At 43.6% G+C, this 23,525-nt stretch overlaps 1 protein-coding gene across 1 annotated transcript in view; it reads right to left on the bottom strand.

Moving 5' to 3' along the window:
* Positions 1 to 2,568: 2,568 nt before the first annotated feature.
* The window catches only part of MDFIC2 (MyoD family inhibitor domain containing 2), a gene marked incomplete at its 3' end in the record, with an annotated part of 49,565 nt that continues 28,608 nt past the window's right edge, over positions 2,569 to 23,525 (bottom strand). The window contains exons 5-6 of the mRNA XM_081903379.1: positions 18,064 to 18,279; positions 2,569 to 2,828 (exon numbers count right to left, since the gene is read on the bottom strand). Of these exons, the coding sequence (XP_081759505.1) occupies positions 2,569 to 2,828; positions 18,064 to 18,279 (476 nt within the window). The remainder of the gene's footprint in view (positions 2,829 to 18,063; positions 18,280 to 23,525) is intronic.

The raw sequence follows: 23,525 nt of genomic DNA, 5'->3' as shown, positions 1-23,525 counted from the left end.
GCATATTTTTCCCCCCATATAGATTTTACGTTTGAAAAAGGAAGAGCAATCATCTTCTTAATACCGCTTCCAAAAGATTTCACAATTAGCTTCACATGGCAACTATACTTAAAAAAATATCTTTGGAAAAGAAAACACATCTGTTTGTGTCAGGATATTATACAGCTTAAATCATTTAAGTTGTGGGTTCCCCCATGGCAAAGTGTTTTAAATCAATTCAACTCCATTAAGAGAAACATGTAAGAAATCTAGCCCAGTATTCTGTTCCTAATATGCTCCCTTTACCAGCTAGTTTTGCAATTTTGAAAAGGAGGTGGGGTTGGGGGATCAGACATCCCCAAAGCTGCCTGTCAGCATGTAGCAAAGCCACAATTGCTGCTCACTTTGCCCCTATTCTGGGTTGGCCGCTAAATTTCAGTCAGCGCTTTTTAGGAGAATGGATTTGGATTAGGAGATTCCAGTTGCTGCCATATCCTTTTTGTCAACCAGAGAATAGACTTCAGGTGTTTTATGAACACAGGTTATATATTCTCAGTGAAATCTAGATACCTGAAAAGTAAACAACATCTGCAAAGCAGTTTATAAATCTGCCTTCAGAACAACTAACTTTCTCATTTCTCTTTGCTTGGTATTTCACAGGATTTTAGCGTTTTAATTTGTGTGACTCTTGTGGGTTCATTTCTTTCGCAGCTCCAAGACCCTTTGGGGAGGGAATAAGAATTTCCATTAAATATCTCCAGACTATCGTTTTTAACAACAACAAAAGTACAGTAAACAAAATGTATTTTCTTCTGCTCATATCTGGAAACTTTTGTCTAATTCCCACCAATATGTTGGCACCCAGAATGCTCTTATTGTCTGTCATATGGCAGGCATGGCCAAACTTGGCCCTCCAGATGTTTTGGGACTACAACTCCCATCATCCCTAGCTAACAGGACCAGTGGTCAGGGATGATGAGAATTGTAGTCTGCAGGGCTCATATGGTCATGGGGGGCAGGATGGGGTGGTACCTGGCGAAATGTTTTAGAGCAACTTCTTCCTGAAATGTGGCCTCATTTTCTATTAAGGTCAATCTCCACCAAGAAGACACAAATAGGTATGACACATTATAATACAGTGAATACATTATAATACAGTGAAAACCTCTAATGTGAAAACACGGTTGATGTTCTGCAAAAGAAACAAACCCAAACACATTCTTTAAAACTCACTTTAGAAGACACCTTTGCTGTAATGAGTACCTGGTTTCTAATTCATTTAATTTTCCTTGACCCAAACAAACCCTGTATGTGTGTGTTGTAAAAGGTCATATGAATAAATCTTTAATTATCAAAGGATGTAACATCATCCATTATTGATAATAACCAACAATGTGGAATATGTATTTATATATAAAATCCATTAGGAAGATAAGCTGACTCCAGTCCTAAAAATAATGCTAGAATTTCTCCTGCATATGGGGGAGGAGGAGTGATTGTTGTCAAAAATAAGAAAACAATTTTTTAAAAAAGTTATCGTTCTACAGCTAAAAAAGTTATTTTAGAATTCATAGCCCGCCTGCATATCTTTGCTGAAATTCACACTGCTGCCACATCTAGCTCAAGTGTCAATTTACTGTTTAGCTGCTGTGTTTTATTAGGGTTTGAATTATTGTGTTGTTGTTTTTTATTATGCTTAAGTTGCTTTGGGTGGTGGGCTATGCTGCAAAAGGTAGCCAGAACTAATTTTACGAATAAATAAAGTGTTGGGTAAAGAACTACCGGTATTTTCTTTTGTCTACCCTAAAACAACAAGCAATTGGCCTCACTGTGTAACCCTGAGAAAAAGATGACTTCTAACCACTTGCCAGAATTCGTCATATACCTGAAAATTTACCTCCTGCTAAAGGCATGGGATGTTCTTCACCTCCCTCAAAAGATGAGACAGGTGGTTGCTGAAGAGAGGCCTTTTCAGTGGTGGTACCCCTGTTATGGAATGCTCTCCTGAAAAAGACTCACCTGGCACCACATTAAGATATTTCTAGTGCCAACTGAAGAGCTTTTTATTTCACCAGGCCCTTTAGAGATGCCGCACCCGACTTCCTGCTAAGTAGTAACAATCTGTAATGATACCTGCACTGGTTTTTAGGCAGAAAATTGAACTGATTGTGTGGGGTTTTTTTAGCAATGTTTTAGTATATTGTTTGAACACTTTGAGAACCCTGCAGAATGCACTGATTGGGCAGCCAAAAAAACATTCTAAATGAAACAAACATACAATTCATAAAATCCGTTGCAAAACTCTGAAGGCAATTTCATGGCTTCTGTTCTCTCCTCCACACCCCACAGCTCCAGCAGTTAGGAAATCCTTAAAAAAAACCAGAATCTTCTTTGTGCTGCTATACAGAATGTACAAGATTTATAACCAGATGCATTGACACAACCCCGGCTAGCAAACAGGATCTCTTCATACATGTTGTTTATTTATTATCTACTGCTATTATTCTGCTTTAAACGAGTATATCCTTCGGGGAGCTAGGTCTGTTTCAGCAGGGATGGTTCTTGGACATGCCGCCAGCTGCTTTTACATTAGTGATAACAGACTTGAGAGATCTCCAGGGCCAGCTCCAGACACTCGCTGGTTTCATGACAAGACTCAAGGATGCTACAATCAATGTCACAATCACAGCTGCAGTCGCCGTTGTTTGTGTCGTCGCCTGAGGTTTGGTAATATCTATGGGAAGGGCAGCATACATTGGTCAACCAATTTTCACAGACATCGGGCAACATGAACAGAAAGTCCCAAAACTGGCAGAACAAGCAGGCCAAGATGAGTGTGGCACATTCGTCTGTTTTCAAAAGGAGAAGAGCAAGGAGTGAGATTCACAGGAGGCACAAATCCATGAACATTGTTGCCCAGCCAGTGCATGATAAAGCGAGACTTCCCACACCTTCCCGAACTCAACCAGAAACTTGTGGGTGTTATCTTGTGGGTGTTATTATGTATACATGCACACACGCCCCTTAATTATTCCAAATTAGGGATGTCCAAATCTATCCGTTCTGTGTTACTTTCACATATTTCTTACCATAATGCGCTTCCGTTGCATTTCCAGATCTATCACCTCTTTAAAGCGAAAAACCCTCTCAAACTTTTACAAATAGTAATAGGCATTTAAAGGAATGTTTCACTAGCAACATTTCAGTGTGTTAAAATGACCACAACCTGATTAGTAATTATGCCGCACTCTGCACATGCATCTGACAGGGGTGGATCAAGCAGGGATGGAGCAGAAATTCAGTACACTTTGCAGCTTAAATGGGCCCATTACAGTGGTACCTTGGTTCTCAAATGCGTTGGTACTCCATCAACTTGAAACCCAAACACTGCAAACCCGGAAGTAAGTGTTCCAGTTTGCAAACTTTTTTCAGAAGCCGAACGTGCTCCGTTTTGAGTGATACACTTCTGATTTGAGTGCCACACTTCCATTTTGAGTGTTATGCTGAGGTCTGTCTGTTTTTGCTATTTATTTTTCATTTTTGTTTTTGCAGCTCTTTTTTGTTTAGTTTTTGTGACTGTGTGGAACCCAGTTCAGCTACTGATTGATTGTTTGTGTGACTGCAGTTTATTGCTTTCATTTTACGGATCAATGGTCTCATTAGATAGTAAAATTCATGTTAAATTGCCATTTTAGGGGTTGTTTTTAAAAGTCTGGAATGGATTAATCCATTTTGCATTACTTTCTATGGGGAAGCTTCCCTCGGTTTTGGAACACTTTGGTTTTGGAACGGATTTCCGGTACGGATTAAGTTTGAGAACCAAGGTACCACTGTAACTTTTCTTTTAAGGGCTGTGACTGATACGATGACAAGGATTATCACAAAAGGAAGAAATAACCCCATCTTTTGCAGTTAAGGGTGGCATCCAGGGCACAGTTAAATTAGCTTAATTTTGCTGAAATGTGCACTAGATTGCACCCACATCTGTTTGGTTCTCTCACTAGGAATGGATGAACCAATCAGTTTTGATCTCTCTTCATTTCTCTTTTCCCCACTCTTCTTCAAGATTTTGGCATTTGATTTTGAATTCCCCACGAAAGTCCTCACAAAAAATCATCAACATTTTAGTGTGCATTTCTCTTAACATGCACATCTTTTGCAAGCGATTTCCCCTAATTTGCACTTTCCCGTTATTCTCACTAATGTATGCATTTTAACCATTCTTTCCCCCCAAAGGATGCATCTTGGTAAATTTGTTTTGGTTTAAAAGCTGCATTACAAAATTTGGAGAGGTGCAGATTTCAAGAAAAGGTGTTTTCTGCAATTTTAGGGATTTTACGCATTTGGAATTTCTGCTAAAACCATCTAGCTTTAGGGCCTGGGTAGGGTAGGATGAAATGGAAGCAGACCACTGCGATACTGTTTATTATTATTATTATTATTATTATTATTATTATTATTATTATTATTATTATTTTATTTATTTTATACTCACTTACCTAGAAATAATTCCTATTGAACTGCATATTACTTACTTTTGCTTATAGGGAAGCTCTGTGTGTAGGCAAGCAGATGAGTATCTTCTTTGTGCCATAGGCTCATGGGGGGAAAGCTGTATAGGGGAAAGCCTATACAGTGGTACCTCTGGATGCGAACGGGATCTGTTCCAGAGCCCCATTTGCATCCAGAAGCGAACGCAACCCGTGCCCGCGGGTCGTGATTCACCGTTTCTGCGCATGTGCGTGACATTATTTTGACTGCGCATGCGCAAGTGGCGAAACCCGGAAGTAATTTCCAGGTCACCACAACGTGCAACCCGAAAATACTTATCCCGAAGCTACTTCAACCTGAGGTATGACTGTAGAAGCTTGCTTCTCCTGGAGCTCAGCACCATTTTGCCTTGAGAGTTTCCCGCCTGCCCGGCCTCGGCTTCGAGCCTTCACTGAGTAATTTTGGTAAAGGGAGATGGGAAAGGTTTCTCTCAATATTTTACTCTGCACCTAAGAAAATCTGTACCTATGCTCTCTACCTTGTACCTAAGAAGGCTATATTCTCTGTATTTTGGAAGTAAATTCCTGAGCTAATTTTACTCCTGCAAAAGAGGCCTCCCGCTTTAGGAATGCAAGATAAGAAACACACAAAGAAGACAGTGAGCCATAAATAACCAGACCTGTAAAGGAGGCCTCTCGCTTTCTATTTTTAGGTATGCGAGATAGCAAAGGAGACAGGACGCTTAGCTAAAATAGGGGCTGCTTAGAGGGCTAGCAAGCAATAATAGACGTGCCATTCTATATTAACAAATAAGTTGAAAACTTTCCAGTTGATTGGGGAAGTTTTTCTTCGAGGGCGTTTGAAGAGGAGGGAGGGAGTTTTCTCAAGGTATAAGAATGTTTGCAGAAGCGTTCCTCGGGGCAGCCAGTTTCCAGAAGTGATTCGGCTGGCTGTCTCTGTGCACAGATAATAAACTGCTTTCCTCCAAAGAAGGATCTTTCCTGGTGCTTTCTTTGCTCTCTCTCCGGATCTGGGGACGCGGGCCAACGATTCCCTGGCATGGACTAGGCTCAGCCTACATCTTGGTTCCCTGACCGGGAATCTGCCCCACCCCAGAGGACTGGGGAGAGTCAGGCTCGACCTCAGGTGGACAGCTCTGATCGGCAGTGGCAGGCTCCACGCGCGCCCTGCTAATTTGTGGGGGGAGCCGGCCACACCGCTCCAGAGCAAGGACCCAGGTCGAGGGAGGAAAGAGGACTGGCCAGGGAAGGGAATCTGCAGCAGAAAACGGTAAGCCCAAGGGAAAGGGCGTGGGCCCAAGGGAAAAGAGGGAGGCCTGATCAGCCTCACCTGATCGTGTAGTAGAGTACCGTCAGGGTTTTGGTGTGCCCAGAAAAAGCAGCAAAGGGTGCTGCTGGGCCCCGGTCGAAGTCTAAGCGCTGCCGGTTATGGTTGGTTGTTGGTTTTGTGCCCAGAAAAAGCAGCAAAGGGTCTGCTGGGCCCCGGTCGAAGTCTAAGCGCTGCCGGTTGTGGTTTTTGTTTTTGTTTTAAAAAAAAAAAAAAAAGAAAGGGGGGGAACAGAGGGGAAAATTATTTTGGTGTGTTTTGTGTATTGCATGCTGAAATTATTTTGATGTGTTTAGTGTGTTACATGTTGAAATTACATTGATGTGTTTTGTATGTTGTAATTTTGGTGTGTTTAGTGTGTTATATGTTGAAATTATTTTGATGTGTTTTGTATGTTGTATGTTGCATGTCAGATACTCTAGTGACTGAATTGTTAAGTGTGGGCTGGGGCTTAGTGTCCCCCTTGAGTGAGCGATTGTAGGGCTGTAGTGTGTGGAGTGTGAAAGAATTTATAACTTGTTAGGTGCAGAGTATCTGAAAAATGGGGTCTGGGGCAAGCCAATGTAGTCCTCTGGAATGCTTTTTAAACAACTGGAAAGCAGCCACAAAAAAATGATTACTGGGGACCCTTATATTTCTACTTGGAAAACCAATGTAGAGAAGAACCCACCATGGTTGAAAGCCTGCCGAGGCGACGCCCCACAAAGTACAGTTTGTGCAGTTCGACCGACAGGGAAGTCAGAAAAGCCCCCAGTGATATCAGAAGAAGAAGGGGAGGGGGAAGTCATTAAACCACCTCCACCCTATGCTCCACCAACTGCCCCTCCCCTGGACCCAGGTCCCCAGGCCCCGGGAGGAGCTAGCCCCCAGCCTGAACCCCCTAAGGCTGATGAATCAGAAGAGGAAGAAGAGGATGATGAGGAATTTGTAAAGGGATTGGTTGAGTTAGCAAAGAAGGGGAGAGAGTGGACTCAGTATCAGTCTTTGAGATTGCAACAGTATGTACAACCCTATGCAGAAAAAGTGGATGTTAGCCCCCATGTGTTGGCTGCAGCAGGATGTTCCTCAACACAAGGGAAGAAATGGCAGAGGGAATGGATAGAAGCAGCAACCAGGGCAGCCTTCCATAAGTCCCATGAGGCACAGAAAAAGGGTGGGGCCGGAGTAATGCCCCTCCGAAGGGTTTATGACCCACCAGGACCTCCAGGGGCTAATGGAACGGCAGCAGAACGGACCTACACGGTCCAGCATATACCCTTTTCAAGTGCAGATGTCTGTAACTGGAGAAATCAAAACCCATCCTTTGAGGAAAACCCAGCGAAAATCATAAAGCTGTTTGAAGGGATTTTTAAAACTTATAATCCCACTTTGATGATGTGCAGTATTTGATGGATGCGCTGCTAACCACAGAAGAAACTAGACGAATCCATGCTGAAGCCCGAGCACACCTGAGAGCGCAGGGAGTGCAGGATCCAGCTATGGCAGCAGGATATCCAGAAAACACCCCGAATTGGAATTATCAGACTGTTGATGGCCAGAACACCCTCACTACCTACTGCCAGAATGTGTTAAATGGTATGAGAAGGGCAGCTAGGAAACCCACCAACTTTGTGAAGGTTAGAGAGATAGTGCAGGGGAATGAAGAGGCCCCAGGAGCATATTTGGAACGCCTGAAGGAAGCCTACCGCCAGTATACTCCTGTGGACCCAGATGAGGCTGCCAACGCCCCTATCATAAAAGCTGCCTTTATGGCCCAAGTGGCGCCCGATGTCCGAACTGGCTCAAACCACTTATAATCAGAGGGAGGAAGAGGCACAAAAGAAAAAGGAGAAGTACCAAGCAAAGAAGTTGATGGCGATACAGGCTACCGCATCCACCCCTCAGGAAAGAGGAGGTACCCGGGGAGGAGGGCAAGGCCGTCTGGGGAGGAACCAGTGCGCCATCTGCCGGCAGGAAGGGCACTGGAAAAGAGAATGCCCACAGGCTCACTCAGGTGGAAGAGGACGAGGAGAGCGAATCCCAGACCCAATCCCCGTGGGACCTGGACAAGAACTGAGACCTTGGACATCGGCAAATACAGGCAGGGGTAGAGGACGTGGACAGGGACCTCCCTGGCACCCTCCAGCCCAAAGACAGCCCGCCGCGATGAGCCTGAGAGAGGAGGAGGAAGAATACTAGGACAGACCGGGCCCAGCTGATTTAGGTTCCCGTGAGCCCATGGTCAAAATACAAACAGGGAACCGAAGCCTCTGCATGAGTCAACCAGAGGAACTGAAAAGGACCCCTCTGTGTGGGGAGAAGAGCAACAGCATGCCTTCAAGGATCTGAAAAAGGCATTGCAGCAAGCACCAGCGCTGGGCATCCCAAATCCTGAGAAGCCTTTCTCCCTATTTGTGGATGAAGACCAGGGAACAGCAAAGGGAGTGCTATGCCAAAAATTGGGAAGCTGGCAGCAGCCCGTGGCATACCTATCTGAGCGCCTGACGCCTACAGAACAAGGTTTACCGCCATGCATGAGAGCAATAGTGGCAGTAGCCACCCTACTGAACAAAGCAGACAAATTTACCTTTGGCCAAGACACTGTTTGTGTGACCCCGCATGCAGTCCCAGCCCTGCTTGACATGAAGGGTACCTATTTCCTCTCCCAAGCAAAAATGAGAAAGTGCCAGATGCTATTGTTGCACCCGCGTTTGAAGTTTCAGGTTACCACCGCCCTCAACCCAGCTACCCTGTTGCCGGTAGGAGAAGGTGAGGAGCAGATGCACGATTGCATTGAAGTGATGGATGAAGTATATTCCAGCAGACCTGACCTAAAAGATGAGGCAAACCCCCATTGGCCTTCATGGTTTGCAGATGGAAGCAGCTTTGTTGAGACTGGACAGCGGAAAGCCGGCTATGCAGTAGTAGCCCTGGAAGACCAGGTGATCGAAGCAAAGTCACTCCCACCTGGAACATCGGCCCAGCTGGCAGAGTTAACTGCGCTTACCAGAGCCCTGAGCCTGGCAAAGGGACAGAAGATAAACATTTATACAGATTCTAAGTATGCATTCCTGACTTTACATGCCCATGGAGCCTTATGGAAAGAAAGAGGTTTGCTTACCTCCAGAGGAAACCAGGTGGCCCACCCACAAGCCTTATTGAACCTTCTGGATGCTGTATGGGAGCCCGAGGCAGTGGCAGTTATCCATTGTTATGGACACAAGACTGGACCAGGGGAAGTGGCCAGAGGAAACCGATTGGCAGACAGAGTAGCCAAGAAAGCAGCCCAAGAACTGGCCCCCGCTTCGGTTATTGGAGCACTGGTCCCAGAAGAGATTTTAAGCACTACTGACAAGCCAGCTTATACGAAGCAGGAAAGGGACACTGCGGACGCTCAGGAGTTGACGCTGTCCAAAGAAGGATGGTACCTTACCCCTGATGACAGGATATGGATTCCAGAGTCCCTTTCTCGGCAGGTCACTCAGAGATACCATGATTCAACCCACATAGGACCAGATGCTACAACCAAGCAGCTGGAAAAATGCTTCTATATAGCCCACCTCTACCAACTGGCAGCCCAGGTCTCCAGGAAATGCCTGCTGTGCCAAAAGAATAATCCCAGAGCCGGACCACTGGCTCCCCCAGGGATTCAGCACAGTGGAACTGCACCTATGGAAGATCTTGTCGTGGACTTTACTGAATTACCCCGTTGTGGACTGCACCGCTACCTGCTGGTAGCAGTGTGCACCTACACCGGATGAGTCGAAACATGGCCCACAAAGACTGAAAAGGCATTTGAAGTAACCAGGTGCCTGCTTAGGGAAATCATCCCTCGCTATGGACTGCCAAGGTCCATAGGATCTGACAATGGACCAGCATTTGTTCATGCAGTCCTACAGGGACTGGCAAAAGCGCTCCAGATCAACTGGAAGCTGCATACTGCTTATAGACCCCAGAGTTCTGGAAAAGTAGAGAGAATGAACAGAACTCTAAAGAATCAGCTGTCCAAGCTGGTACAGGAGACCGGGTCTAATTGGGTGACCATATTGCCCTTGGCGTTACTCAGGGTCCGCAGTCTCCCGTCAAAACGGACCCATTTGTCACCTTTTGAAGTTATGTTTGGAGACCAGTTCCATATGTTAGAATGTTAACTCCATATGCTAGCCAAGATGTGCAATTGAATAACTATGTACAGTCACTCTCCCAAGTTTTCTCTTATCTCAATAGGTGGACCCAGGCTCGCACCCCATGTGTGTTAACTGAACCGTTCCATCAGTTCGAGCCAGGTGACGAAGTGTGGGTGAAAGACTGGCAGCGAGCCCCCCCCTACAGCCCTGCTGGAGGGGACCTTACACTGTGCTACTCTCCACACCTACTGCTGTGAAGGTTGCTGGCATCACCCCGTGGGTCCACCATACTCAAGTGAAGAAAGCCATTTCCGACTGGACAGTAACACCAGATCCAGAGAACTCCCTTCGGTTGACCATCTCCAGGCGCCCGGTAGACGACCGCCCTGCTGGTATCACTCCAGAGGCTGATACCTCCACGCACGGCTGAAAAATTGGATGGGAGGGGCGCCCGCGGGCAGCGCTCCCAACGTACCTGCTCTACGAACTCACCCACCTGAGAATATCCTACCACAGTACAGGGACAGAGTGAGACTTACAATAATTTGGATGGCATCTTCCCAGGTGGATGGATGGGGAGGATATTTACTATGGTGATAGGTCCAATAATGCTTTTATTGCTTTCTGCTTCTGTATGCCCTGCTTGATGCAATGTATGCAAAATATGATGGAGAAGATGATGTCTCGCATGATGGGACCTCGCGTGATTGCTTTCATGAGGGATTATAGACTCCTTCCCCAGAACGAATCTAAGTAATAGATTGTTCAAAAGAAGAGGAGGGAGTAAAGGGAGATGGGAAAGGTTTCTCTCAATATTTTACTCTGCACCTAAGAAAATCTGTACCTATGCTCTCTACCTTGTACCTAAGAAGGCTATATTCTCTGTATTTTGGAAGTAAATTCCTGAGCTAATTTTACTCCTGCAAAAGAGGCCTCCCGCTTTAGGAATGCAAGATAAGAAACACACAAAGAAGACAGTGAGCCATAAATAACCAGACCTGTAAAGGAGGCCTCTCGCTTTCTATTTTTAGGTATGCGAGATAGCAAAGGAGACAGGACGCTTAGCTAAAATAGGGGCTGCTTAGAGGGCTAGCAAGCAATAATAGACGTGCCATTCTATATTAACAAATAAGTTGAAAACTTTCCAGTTGATTGGGGAAGTTTTTCTTCGAGGGCGTTTGAAGAGGAGGGAGGGAGTTTTCTCAAGGTATAAGAATGTTTGCAGAAGCGTTCCTCGGGGCAGCCAGTTTCCAGAAGTGATTCGGCTGGCTGTCTCTGTGCACAGATAATAAACTGCTTTCCTCCAAAGAAGGATCTTTCCTGGTGCTTTCTTTGCTCTCTCTCCGGATCTGGGGACGCGGGCCAACGATTCCCTGGCATGGACTAGGCTCAGCCTACATTGGGTCACTGGTTGACAGGGCCCGAAAGGATTCTCAACTCGATTGGCACTTGGCTGGGTTTTTCCATCTTTCCCTCAATGAAATTATGGCCTTCCTTTGTTAGGCAGAAGAACATTGTTTTCATGAGGGAGTGTAGAATCAGCATAGAAGGCGGGGGGGGGGGGAGGCATAAGTGGCCTGAGGGCAGAATTGACCATGACACTCCCAAGCTCAGGTTGTGGTATTTGCCTGGTTGGAATCTGCACCCTGGTCACCCAGTGAGACCTTGCTTGCTTCACTTGCACCAAGTTCAACACTGATCAACTCCCACGTTATGGGTTTGGGGCTGTCCCAACCTGGCAGATCCATTCTATCAACATGGGGCTTGTGGAATGATGGAACTGATCCTGGGACCTGATGCCATGCCAACCCTTACCTTGCACGCTGCTGTGAATAAAGATTTGGCCTGATTTTATCCCATCAATGTTGTCAAGGTAAAGGTAAAGGGACCCCTGACCATTAGGTCCAGTCGTGACCGACTCTGGGGTTGCAGTGCTCATCTCACTTTACTGGCCGAGGGATCCAGCGTACAGCTTCAGGGTCATGTGGCCAGCATGACTAGGCCGCTTCTGGCGAACCAGAGCAGAGCAAGGAAACGGCGTTTACCTTCCCGCCGGAGCGGTACCTATTTCTCTACTTGCACTTTGACGTGCTTTCGAACTGCTAGGTTGGCAGGAGCAGGGACCGAGCAACGGGAGCTCACCGCCGACCTTCTGATTGGCAAGTCCTAGGCTCTGTGGTTTAACCCACAGCGCCACCCGCGTCAATGTTGTACAGTCTGGTTATTTTGCTGCTCTCATGGGTCACATAATTGCCTGGGCAATTGCATCCCACCTAATGTAAGGTGGCTTACATTGTGGCTCTTTTGTGGGGGGTATTGGGTTATTGTTTTTAATCTGATTTTATAAATTGTGATCTTGTTTGTGAACCGCCCTGAGACCTCCGGGTATAGGGCAGTGTATAAATTCAATAAATAAATAAAATAAAATTGTTCTTTCCCTGACCCATTATATCCTCACAATAACCCCATGTGTCCCAAGGTCACACCATGAGATTCATGGCTGAGAGGGGATTTGAACTCTCGTTTCACAGGTCCTAGTATGCCATTCTAACCACTACTCCACTGGGTCTACATAGAGTGTATGTATTGCATGTTCTTACATGCAATGTGAGAAAATATCAAGTCATCTTATTTATTTGTTTAGGAGTCAATAATGAGACCACCATAATGGGCACATTAATGTTCTGTTAAGTTGGCTAATCTGCACTATCCTGCAAAGTGATTAGAAGAATTTTAACACACACCTGCACCTTTGTGCAACTGAAGAAGCAGGCAAATGGTATAGTCTCTCGCTGCTTGCAGGGATATAGAGATTGCCAAGTGGCGATACTCACACTACACTGTCTTGCCACTTGGTTAATTGTGATCTGTAATCACACTTTGATGTGCATTTATGCATAGAAGTCTCATTATACATCACAATCTCTTTAACGCAGCGAGCAGTATTAAACAAGAATTTCACCCCCAAGTACTTAAAAAAATAATAAGAGCCATGCAAAAGCTTCCTTAAACATCCCAAATGTTATATTAAAATGTAGTTTTACAATATCAGGTAATAACCCTAGAAGCACAGCATTGAATTAATTTCTATTAGTAAGCTATCACCCATAATATTATCAATTTTAATAGTTATCTAAATTTGTCAGGGATCTATTTAAGTTCAGACAAGCAAAAGTAACTTCCAAGTCAGTCCCGGAGAATGAAAATGACTAGATTTGGGAGATACTTAGTAAATTCATGCTTGTATTTTTTCTGAGTAAATGAACTGAAATAATTATCAAATTGAAACATTTTATAAGGTGACACTGCTGCATTTAATTGTATGAATTTACAGTGTAGAAAATGTAATCATTTTATCCAGTAGTCCATGGTGTAATTAAGGCTCTTCTCTTTTAGGTACTATATATTTATGAAATTCTTCCCTCCCCCACACCCTTTTGCACCAAGATAGAAGGAATATCAAATTTGAAATTACTCATCAATTAGGGATCTTTTCAGTTCTTACTTGAAATGTAAGCTCTGTTTTCCTAATAATATGCACGATCTTCAGTTTATTAACCTTGTTGGCATCTGCATAATTTTAATCAGAGAATGGATATTGCTCTTAAGACTTTGCCCATTATTCGGGGGAAAGTACCACACAAAAAGCACAACATTTTAATAATAAAGTAATGTTTTAGCACATAGACCGTGCCGTACACTAAAGATGCTTTTAAATCCCCATCAGAGCACACACCATGAAACCGTGCTAATGGAGAGAACATATTTTGCAAAATCTGCATGTATGAGCTTTTTTGCTTCCTCCTTCCCCTCATTTTAAGTGGGCGATGTATAATAAATAATAGATATTAGCAATTAAGCATTCATTTCTATGCATTCGTTTATATATATTTGAAAATAAATTAGCCACAAATTACAGCAACGCAGATGCAACCCTTCTGTTTTCTCTTCTGCTTTCCAGACTGCTCGCAGAAAAAGGAAGACGTTATTGCATTTATCTCAATAAGAACAATGACCTCACCTCTCCATTGGTAGATTAATTATTACAAAAAGAACTATATTTAATAATGCTGCTGGTCTGACTTCACCCTACATTTCCATGCTCTCGGTGGCTCCTGGCTGTCAATCCATGCTTGATTTGTGCTGCTATGTAACCTGATCCAAACGTACAACATTGATGTAGGATTTTTCCAGTGATGTTGCTGGGCTGAAAAGTGACTTGCCTTCTAGCTTCCAATTGTAGCACTGGGCTATGTGCCCGACTTCAACAAAAATGAACTATTTCGGTGCTTGTGTTGTGCACTAATTGCATTTTAGTGACTGTCTCTAAAACAAAGATTTAAGTTTTTCCTTCTTCTTCTGCATGCATTGCAATTTTGAAAGGTTTAACCCCGAGGTAATGTTTTATCTCAAGATAATTATCATTTATCCCCATGTTTCATTAAAGGTAGGCTAAATCTGCCTCCTGATCGATTTGTCACATGCCTCTGGTTAATGATTTCCACCCCACTTGCTGCAACTGAAAGTGAGAGCAGCTGAATGCGACCGAGAGCCTTATATAATTCTCCTGATCTAGAGTTACTTACGCACACACTTTGGTGCTTTCCTAGTGCATCTGTATAAGCGGATTTCACTAGTCATTGTTATTCAGCGGTAAAGATGCATGTCCATTTGTGTGTACGGAGTTGTCCCTTCAATTTAAGTTAAAGTGAAAGCCGCCAGGTGAGAGGCAGAGAAGGCTCTAAGCCCCCACCCCTTGCAACGTATCAGTGCTCGAAGCATGTGCACAAGCTCTCTTTGGAAATCGATAGGTGCTTTCAGGTATGTGTGAATTGTTGCAAGCATTCAGAGGCAACATGTTTTAGCCAGAGATCCATGTTTGATAAGCTGAACATGTTGATAATTATCTTTGCTGTGGTTTAAATTAAGCGGTCCACGAGGCTATGTTTGGTAGAGGGCATCTACATTTGCTGAGCCCGTTCCCTTAATAGTTGCCACAACGGTTAAATGTTTTCCTGTTACGGGAGATAGGAGAATTCCAATTATTGCGAGAGATCAGTCATAAAATAGATGCGACCCTAATGGTTGCTTTGGAGCATTGTGGTTTATTGTGCTGATCTGTACTTAGTACTTCTTCGTTCAAGGATCATTAATATGATAGATGTGACAAGATCCATCTATTTGATGGCAATCCCTTCCAAGGCTGCTTTATAAATTGCAACATCAGCAACTTTTCATCCAAGGGCCAAACACATCCCAGATGTTATACTGGGGCATTTTATGCCTCTGGACTGTGAATGTTTAAAATTAAGGAATTAGAGGCAGTATAAACAAAGGCACACCACTCTGCAGGAGCTAAGGAGAACTGGCCTTCCATACCACTACAGACTCGAATCTTTATACCCTATTTACTCAGATGTAATGTGCAGCTTTTGGGGGGCCAAATTGGGTCGCGAAAATCAGGGTGCACATTAGATGTGATGGCACATTAGATTCGATTGCAAGCTTGAAAAACACCGCTGGCATAGCAAATACTTTTTTGGTTTAAAGGTTTTGAAAACTGAGGTGCGCATTAGATTTCGATGGCACATTGGATTCGCGGAAATACGGTAGGTGTCAGAAACACAGGGAGCTGCCTTATGCTGAGTGAGGCCATGGGTTCATTTACCTCAGTATTGCCTACACTGACTGGCAGAGGACTTCTGGGGTCCAGACAAGGGCTTACATAATTTTGGGTGGCAACTCAGGGTATGGGTAAAAAGTGAAAGTCAGATGGAAAGTTAGGAACAAGGCGGTCAGGATTGATGCCACATCCTGGAGCCATCCAATACCCATTGAGGCACAGATCACATGGTAATGGCCAACAGTAAATACAGTGAAATACTGGATGTTTTTGTTGATATATATTTTTAACTGTTAATTCAGTCTTAATACATTTCTGAGCACAATTTGAAGTGTTGGTGCTGACCTTTAAAGCCCTAAACAGCCTCGGCCCAGTATACCTAAAAGGAGCGTCTCCACCCCCATCATTCTGCCCGGACACTGAGGTCCGGCTCCAAGGGCCTTCTGGCAGTTCCCTCACTGCGAGAAGTGAGGTTACAGGGAACCAGGCAGAGGGCCTTCTCAGTAGTGGCACCCTCCCTGTGGAACTCCTTCCCATCAGATGCCAAGGAAATAACTACCTGACTTATAGAAGACATCCGAAGGCAACCTTTTTTAGGGGAGTTTTTAATGTCTGATGTTTTATTGTGTTTTTAATATTCTGTTGGCAGCCGCCCAGAGGGGCTGGGGAAACCCAGCCAGACGGGCGGGGTATAAATGGGTGGGGTATAAACTCAGCCCTTTCCTCCTGCCCCATTGCTACACCTGGTGGCAGGCTTGTTGAAGGTGGAAATGGGGTAGAGAGCATTTTGTAACCACAGCCCCCTGCAGCTCCAGGGCTGTGAGCAAGGCTGAGCTCATCACTCACTCACCAGAGAATGGCAGCACAATTCTTGCGGCTGAGCAAAAATATGGAAACTCAATGTTCCCACACAATGTGGGGAATAATAATAATAATAATAATAATAATAATAATAATAATAATAATAATAGTTTTTATTTATATCCCACCCTCCCCGGCCAGAACCAGGCTCAGGGAGGCTAACACCAATAAAATCACAATAAAACGTAAAAGAAAAACAATTAATTAAATTACGGGTTAAAAATACAGGTTAAAATACAATTTAAAATGCAGCCTCATTTTAGTAGTAGCCCATAAATCGAAACCATAAGGGGAGGGAAACATAAGGGTCAGACTGAGTCCAAACCAAAGGCCTGGTGGAACAGCTCCGCCTTGCAGGCCCTGTGGAAAGATGTCAAATCCTGCAGGGCCCTGGTCTCCTGTGACAGAGTATTCCACCAAGTCGGGGCCAGTACTGAAAAGGCCCTGGCCCTAGCTGAGACCAATCTAACCACCTTGCGGCTCAGGACCTCCAAAGTGTTGTTAGTTGTGGACCTTAAGGTCCTCTGCGGGGCATACCACGAAGAAGAACCTGGTGGGGAAATGTAGCCACAGGAACCAGAAATGTAGGGCCAGCCAGGAGCAGTGGAAGTCAGATGCAGCCCCAACTCAGTATAATACCACTTTTCTTTTCACAATGGAGATGCCAGGAGATAGGATGATAACGTCTTAAGAAGGGGTGGAAGCCATTTTGGCCTTGAGGTGTTCATGTGTTGGTGAGCAGCAGATGGAAAGCCTCTCTCTCTCTCTCTCTCTCTCTCTCTCTCTCTCTCTCTCTCTCTCTCTCTGACACACACACACACACACATGCATGTTCCCTAAGCACTTGCCACCTAAGGTGGCTGCATCACTCTTTCTAATGGTGGAAAGAGTGGCTCTATTATTGGGACAAAGCTGCAGCAATAGCCTCCTGGCAGAAAGGGGAAAGGCAGCAGTGAGGTCAGGGCTGCACAGTGCCCCAGCAGAAACACTGCAATTGGCTCCATGCAGCCCTGACGTTGCAGCTGCCTCACCTCTCCTCGTAAGCACCGGCAGCTTTGTTTAGAAAATGTCATCTTCATGATCCCTCTCACAATCTCAATCCCTTCCTCGTGAGTAGAAGAAGAAGAGGAGGAGTTTGGATTTGATATCCCGCTTTATCACTACCCTAAGGAGTCTCAAAACGGCTAACATTCTCCTTTCTCTTCCTCCCCCACAACAAACACTCTGTGAGGTGAGTGAGGCTGAGAGACTTCAGAGAAGTGTGACCAGCCCAAGGTCACCCAGCAGCTGCATGTGGAGGAGCGGAGACGCGAACCCAGTTCCCCAGATTACGAGTCTATTGAGGTCTGCTAAGTCCAGCTGAAAGTAGAGTTAACCTATTTGCTAGAGAAGTTTGGTTGGTTTTAATCGGAATTATAGTTTTATGAATGGTTTTATTGTCTATTTTAATTGTTGCTTGAATGTGACTGCTAAAATGAAGAGCCACGTAGAAATGCAGTAAATAAGTAAACACATTAATATAAAGAGTTGTGCAACTTAAAAATGGAAAGCGTGATGCTAGTGTGTGTGTGTGTGTGTGTGTGTGTGTGTGTGTGTGTGTACACAGAACATTTAAATGGATTACGTCCAGGGCTCTGCACAGTTTTCAAAACGTACCATTACTGTCCCTCTCGTGGACTGATGCATCATCTTCAAGGTAGCTGAACTGTGTCCTGCATTTCTCCAGGGACGACAGTGTAGATGCACTAGATTCTGACAGTTTTCTTTCATTTTTGGTGTCCTTGGATGGCACGTCCGTGATGCCGAATTCTGATACTGAGCTGAGAACAATACCTTTCATAGGCTTCTCATCCTTAATTGCTAGCTGATTTTCTAGAGTGGAGAAGATAATAAAAATGGTCAGGAAGCTTAGACATTTAGAGGTTGCTCCAATATATAGCACACATGTCATATGCAATGTCCCAATGCCATCAACAAAATGACAGGATTCAGGTAGTTCCTGCTGTAGCTAACATAATGTAATGGGCTCATATATTTTTTTGTAATTCAGAAACATTTTAATGCTGCCCTTTTATTGAAAAAAACCCAAGGCTATTTATTTAAATCATCATCATCACAAAACACAACAGAACAATAATCTATAAATCTTGTTACTCACTGACATATAGACAAAGATCATGAGGCTAGCAAACTTTGACTTAGAGATGTCCTGGGACTAGGAAACAGGGAATTGACTCAGAAGTTCAGGCTCTTAACCAGACACCTCTTACAAATTAAGCAAGGAAACTTCATCTAGATTTCCCCTCAGATCCATTTCATTTACACACAGTCATATATTGCTCCTGTTCCTTTGAGGCCAAGTCTCAGAGACCCTTCCCGTCATTGTTTTTAGAAGATGCACAGGTAAGAACAATTTGGCTCTGGGAAAATTTAGCAACACTCAATTTAAAGTGTAACTCCCCCACCCCCCCTTTTAAAGCACACCCTCAAATTCTGTGCAATTTCCAGTGTTCCCACTATGGCCCAAGAAATGCACTTAAGCATTCAATGGCACTAGACGGAGAGAATCAGAAGGAAATAATCAGTAAATGCTAGATTAGCATTTGCTATATCCACAAGCTGCCCTGTGCATCAAGCTGAGTTTTATCCTTCAAGTGCTGTTGGAGAGGAAATCAAAATGAGAAGTATAAAAGGCATAGATTTAACCTGAATTCCCCATTACAACACCCTCAAAGAAAAGGGTAAGAAAAAAAAGCTGTCATTCAAGGACTTTTGTTTGTTCAAGAATGAAAATAGAGTGCATTTTACTGTCAGGCTCTTATTCTGAAAAGCTTCTACTAAGTAATGTTATACGTGTCTTGTTACAGCAAGATCAAGTCCTAGTACAATCACCATAACAAGCAACTTGCTATGACAAGCAGGATCCTGTCTTCCAGAAAACATTGTAGTCGAGAGAAAGCATTGCACAATTATAGGTCTCCATTTCATTTTTTTTAAAAATGCAATTACCCTCAGCTCAGCCATGGGCCCATCTACATTGTGTCTTTTATCAATCTAATGCTTGCACTTCCGGGTCGGCGCCATCGCCGAATGGCGGGCTCCCTTCGAGCTCCGGAGGGAGCCTGCTCGGCAGGGGCTGGGTCCTACCGCACCGGCGATGCGGGGACCCTTAAAAACCACGGCCACGGAGGCCGTGGACATGGAGACTCGGCTGGCACCGTCAGCGCCCTCTCGATTCGTGAAGGAGCCTTTTTAAAGGCTACGGATCGGGTGCCGGGGAGGAGCGTGGTGCTTTGAGTCCTCTGCTATCCCTGCCGAGCGCAGCCGCATGCCATCCGGCGGAGAGCGCTGACTTCTTCTATTGAAAATTTGGACCCAAAAGAAGAACCCGTGAGTAATTGGAATATGGACTAAAAAGAGGGATAAATTTTTAGAATTTGGAGCGAACGGGGGAGGTGGAAAAAAGGAAGTCAGCCCCCCCCCCAAATTGTAGAAGAGCCAAAACAAAGGACTGGATAACTAAGATCGAGAGGAACCTTATCTTGCCGAACTAGCAACTTCGCGAGGGAAATTTATAAGATTGAGCTGGAGGAGAAAAGTGGAATTCGGATTAAAAAGCAACCCCCCCGGAATCCCTGGAGCGATTCGTGAAAATGCCTGGAGAAGAATAACGGAGGTTTTGACAGCTGTCAAAGAGCTGTCAAAACGGAAGAATGAAATTGAGACTTTGTTATGAGGACTTTGCCGGTTACATTTGTTATAAATTGGAGATAAATTGTTTCAAATAAGGATTTATAAGTTATTTGGACTGGCGGATGTGATCTGGAAGGGAACTTTGTTATTGTAATCCACCTAGAGGAGCTGAGGGACATTGCATGTGTTTTCGACGGGAAACTTGAACAGTTGGATAGAACTTTTAATCTCCTGGGAAACTGCAGAAATGGAACATTATTTTGTCTACAGAGGCCTACACTTTACTGGAAACAATGGATTAATCTGTTGAAAAATGAAAGGAACATGATGTAATGTTTTGCTCCTGAATAACAAGCCTCTGTAGAGACACTAGAAGCCTTTGGAAAAAGAACATTTCTGTGAGGGAACAGGGAAGTAAAAAGGAGGAGAGTGATTGACAAGAACAAGGAAACAACAAGAACTGGACAGAACTGGAGTGGGAACATTTGGGATATCCAGATTTGACAAGCTTATGGATATAAAATTGGAGTTTATACTCCTGGATATAAAAATCTGGATAGAAGAAATGGGCCCCCTTTGATAGACTCCTTCTATGATTGGACATCTGTAATTTAAAAAAAAAAAAAAGACCGGTAAAGAACCAGAGGGATGTGGGTTTAGTGAAATGTGGGTTCATCAGGAAGACATTAGAAGTGGAGGGATAGGAGGAACGCAACAGGGAAAGAGGGGAGGGAAATTTGGAATCCAAAGGTTGTAAAATTATTGTTTGTTTTTATTCTATCTTTATCTGTACTATATTTGAAAGGGGGGAACTCGTGGAAGGGAATAGGTCGACCTTAGGGGATGGAAATTTGGATAAATTGAGTTATTGATGACGAGTGTATTTTGGGAATAAGAATTTGTTGAATATTATTGCTTTTTTGGAAGATTTGGAACACAAGAGGGGGTGGGGAGGGGAAGTCCTGGATATTGGAAAAAGTTTATGAATTGGATTTTATTTGTTTTAATTTGGAAAACCTTAATAAAAATTATTTTTTTTAAAAAAAAAATATCAATCTAATGCTTGCAGAACGTGCCTACGGAAATATAAAGGAAGCGGGCCAGCATGAAATCACATGGTTACCTCTTTCATTTAGAGTCCAGTATGCTATGGCTATGATAATAGGTGCGGAGGGATGGGAGGAGGAAATAAATGCATGTCTAATAAACATGCAAAATATATAATGCTTGGTTGCTATTATTAATGGACAGTTAAATGTTAGCTCAACAACAGTTTAAGTTACAATAAAATGTAGGCAGGATGTCCAATTCCAAATGCCAGTTTCTAACAATCAGAGCACACAGTCCAGCTTAACTGATACAGATTAATAACGGTCTGCAAACTCAGGAGTCAGATCAGCTTCCCTTCAACTGCTATTGACAGGAGTCAGCAAAACAATACTGAAACTAAGTGGCACCTTGATATGACTTTAAGCATACAGTGGTACCTTGGGGTTAAGTACTTCATTCGTTCCGGAGGTCCGTTCTTAACCTGAAACTGTTCTTAACCTGAAGCACCACTTTAGCTAATGGGGCCTCCTGCTGCTGCCGCACCACTGGAGCACGATTTCTGTTCTCATCCTGAAGCAAAGTTCTTAACCTGAAACACTATTTCTGGGTTAGCGGAGTCTGTAACCTGAAGCATATGTATTTCAAAGCCTTCCTTACTGGGGCACACATATTTTTTTCCCCACCCTGGACTTTGAGGTCTGCTATGTCCAGCTGAAAGTAGAGTTAACCTATTTGCTAGAGAAGTTTGGTTGGTTTTAATCGGAATTATAGTTTTATGAATGGTTTTCTTGTCTATTTTAATTGTTGCTTGAATGTGACTGCTAAAATGAAGAGCCACGTAGAAATGTACTAAATAAGTACAGTAAACAAATTAATATAAAGAGTTATGCAACTTAAAAATGGAAAGCGTGATGCTGGTGGTCAACAAAAGAGGTTTAAAGACTCTCTCAAGGCAAATCTTTAAAAATGTAGTATAAACACTGACAACTGGGAAACACTGGCCTGTGAGTGCTCCACCTGGAGAACAGCCTTTACCAAAGGTGTCATGGACTTTGAAAAGGGAGTAATGTGCTAAGAGGAAGGCACTTTTGGCAAATCCTCACCGTGATCAACCCGGAAACCAATGTCCCCACTGTGGAAGGACATGTGGATCCAGAATTGGCCTCCACAGTCACTTACGGACTCACTTTTTAAACCGTGTTTAAAATCTTACTCGGCTATAAGTGATCGCCAAAGAAGAAGACAGCCTCCCCACTCCCTTTCCTTTGGAAATTAAGACTATAGGAAACCAAGAACATCTATACCACTTAGTTTGTCTTCAGCTTCTGGTAGCCTAGTCTGCAAATAATTTTGCCGGAAGGACACTTTTAGAAGAGGATTAGGAGCGCATGCTTGATGGCCGTGAGCCCATGCCTGAAAGGGATAATCGCCTTATATCTAAGTTGCTTTAAACTGTTTTTAACATTTTGTTTTAATTGTTGTGACCCACCCTGGGACCTTAACGGCATTTCCATGTGCTGCTCTGGTTTGCCAGAAGCAGCTTAGTCATGCTGGCCACATGACCCGGAAGCTGTACGCCGGCTCCCTCGGCCAATAAAGTGAGATGAGCACCGCATACCCAGAGTCAGTCACGACCGGACCTAATGGTCAGGAGTCCCTTTACCTTTTGCCCTGGGACCTTAGGGTGAAGAGAGGGTAGCTAACAACAACTAAATACTTTCTTCATCTCTGAGTTGAGAATTGGATGTTGAGAGGCAATGCACTTCACATCAGATATTGCTTCAAGGCCTCCAGTGAACAGCCTCTGAGACAACTAAGCTTGCAACACTTCTCGAAAAGATTCCACACTTTAGAAATTTTTTACTGTCTGACTGCAGCAGCAATATCATCTATCAATCTTTACTGTGAGTATGATTTTCTTCTGCCAGATGTTTATCCAAAATGATGGTTACCTTCTTTGTAGCTAAAAAGCAGGAGGTATGAAAACAATCAACTGTTTCAATGATGTCCTAAGATTGATATAGATGTAAGCTTAGGCTTTAGGTATGTATGAATGATTAAGGATTTGATTAAGACACTTACAAGTAACAAACAGGAATAGAAAATATAAATATGAGGGTAAAATGTTAAGAATATGTCAATAAGGTATGATTTCAATTTCAATATATAATTTCAATATATAAAACTACACACAGAAGAAATGAATAAGTGATAAACCAAAGAGGGAAGTTGGGGGAAGCTGGGGGGGGGGAATAGAAATGTAAAATGCAATTTCTGGTTTTGTTTTTTATTTAGTATTGATTATGGTAAATTTTGTTGGAAAATATTAATAAAAATATTTTTTTTTAAAAAAAGATATGTATGGGTGACATTAT

Source organism: Podarcis melisellensis (assembly GCF_964234715.1).
Source record: "Podarcis melisellensis genome assembly, chromosome: 2".
Lineage (NCBI taxonomy): Eukaryota > Metazoa > Chordata > Lepidosauria > Squamata > Lacertidae > Podarcis > Podarcis melisellensis.
The sequence above is the reverse complement of the archived record's forward strand: the minus strand, read 5'-3'. Positions and strand labels throughout refer to the sequence as shown.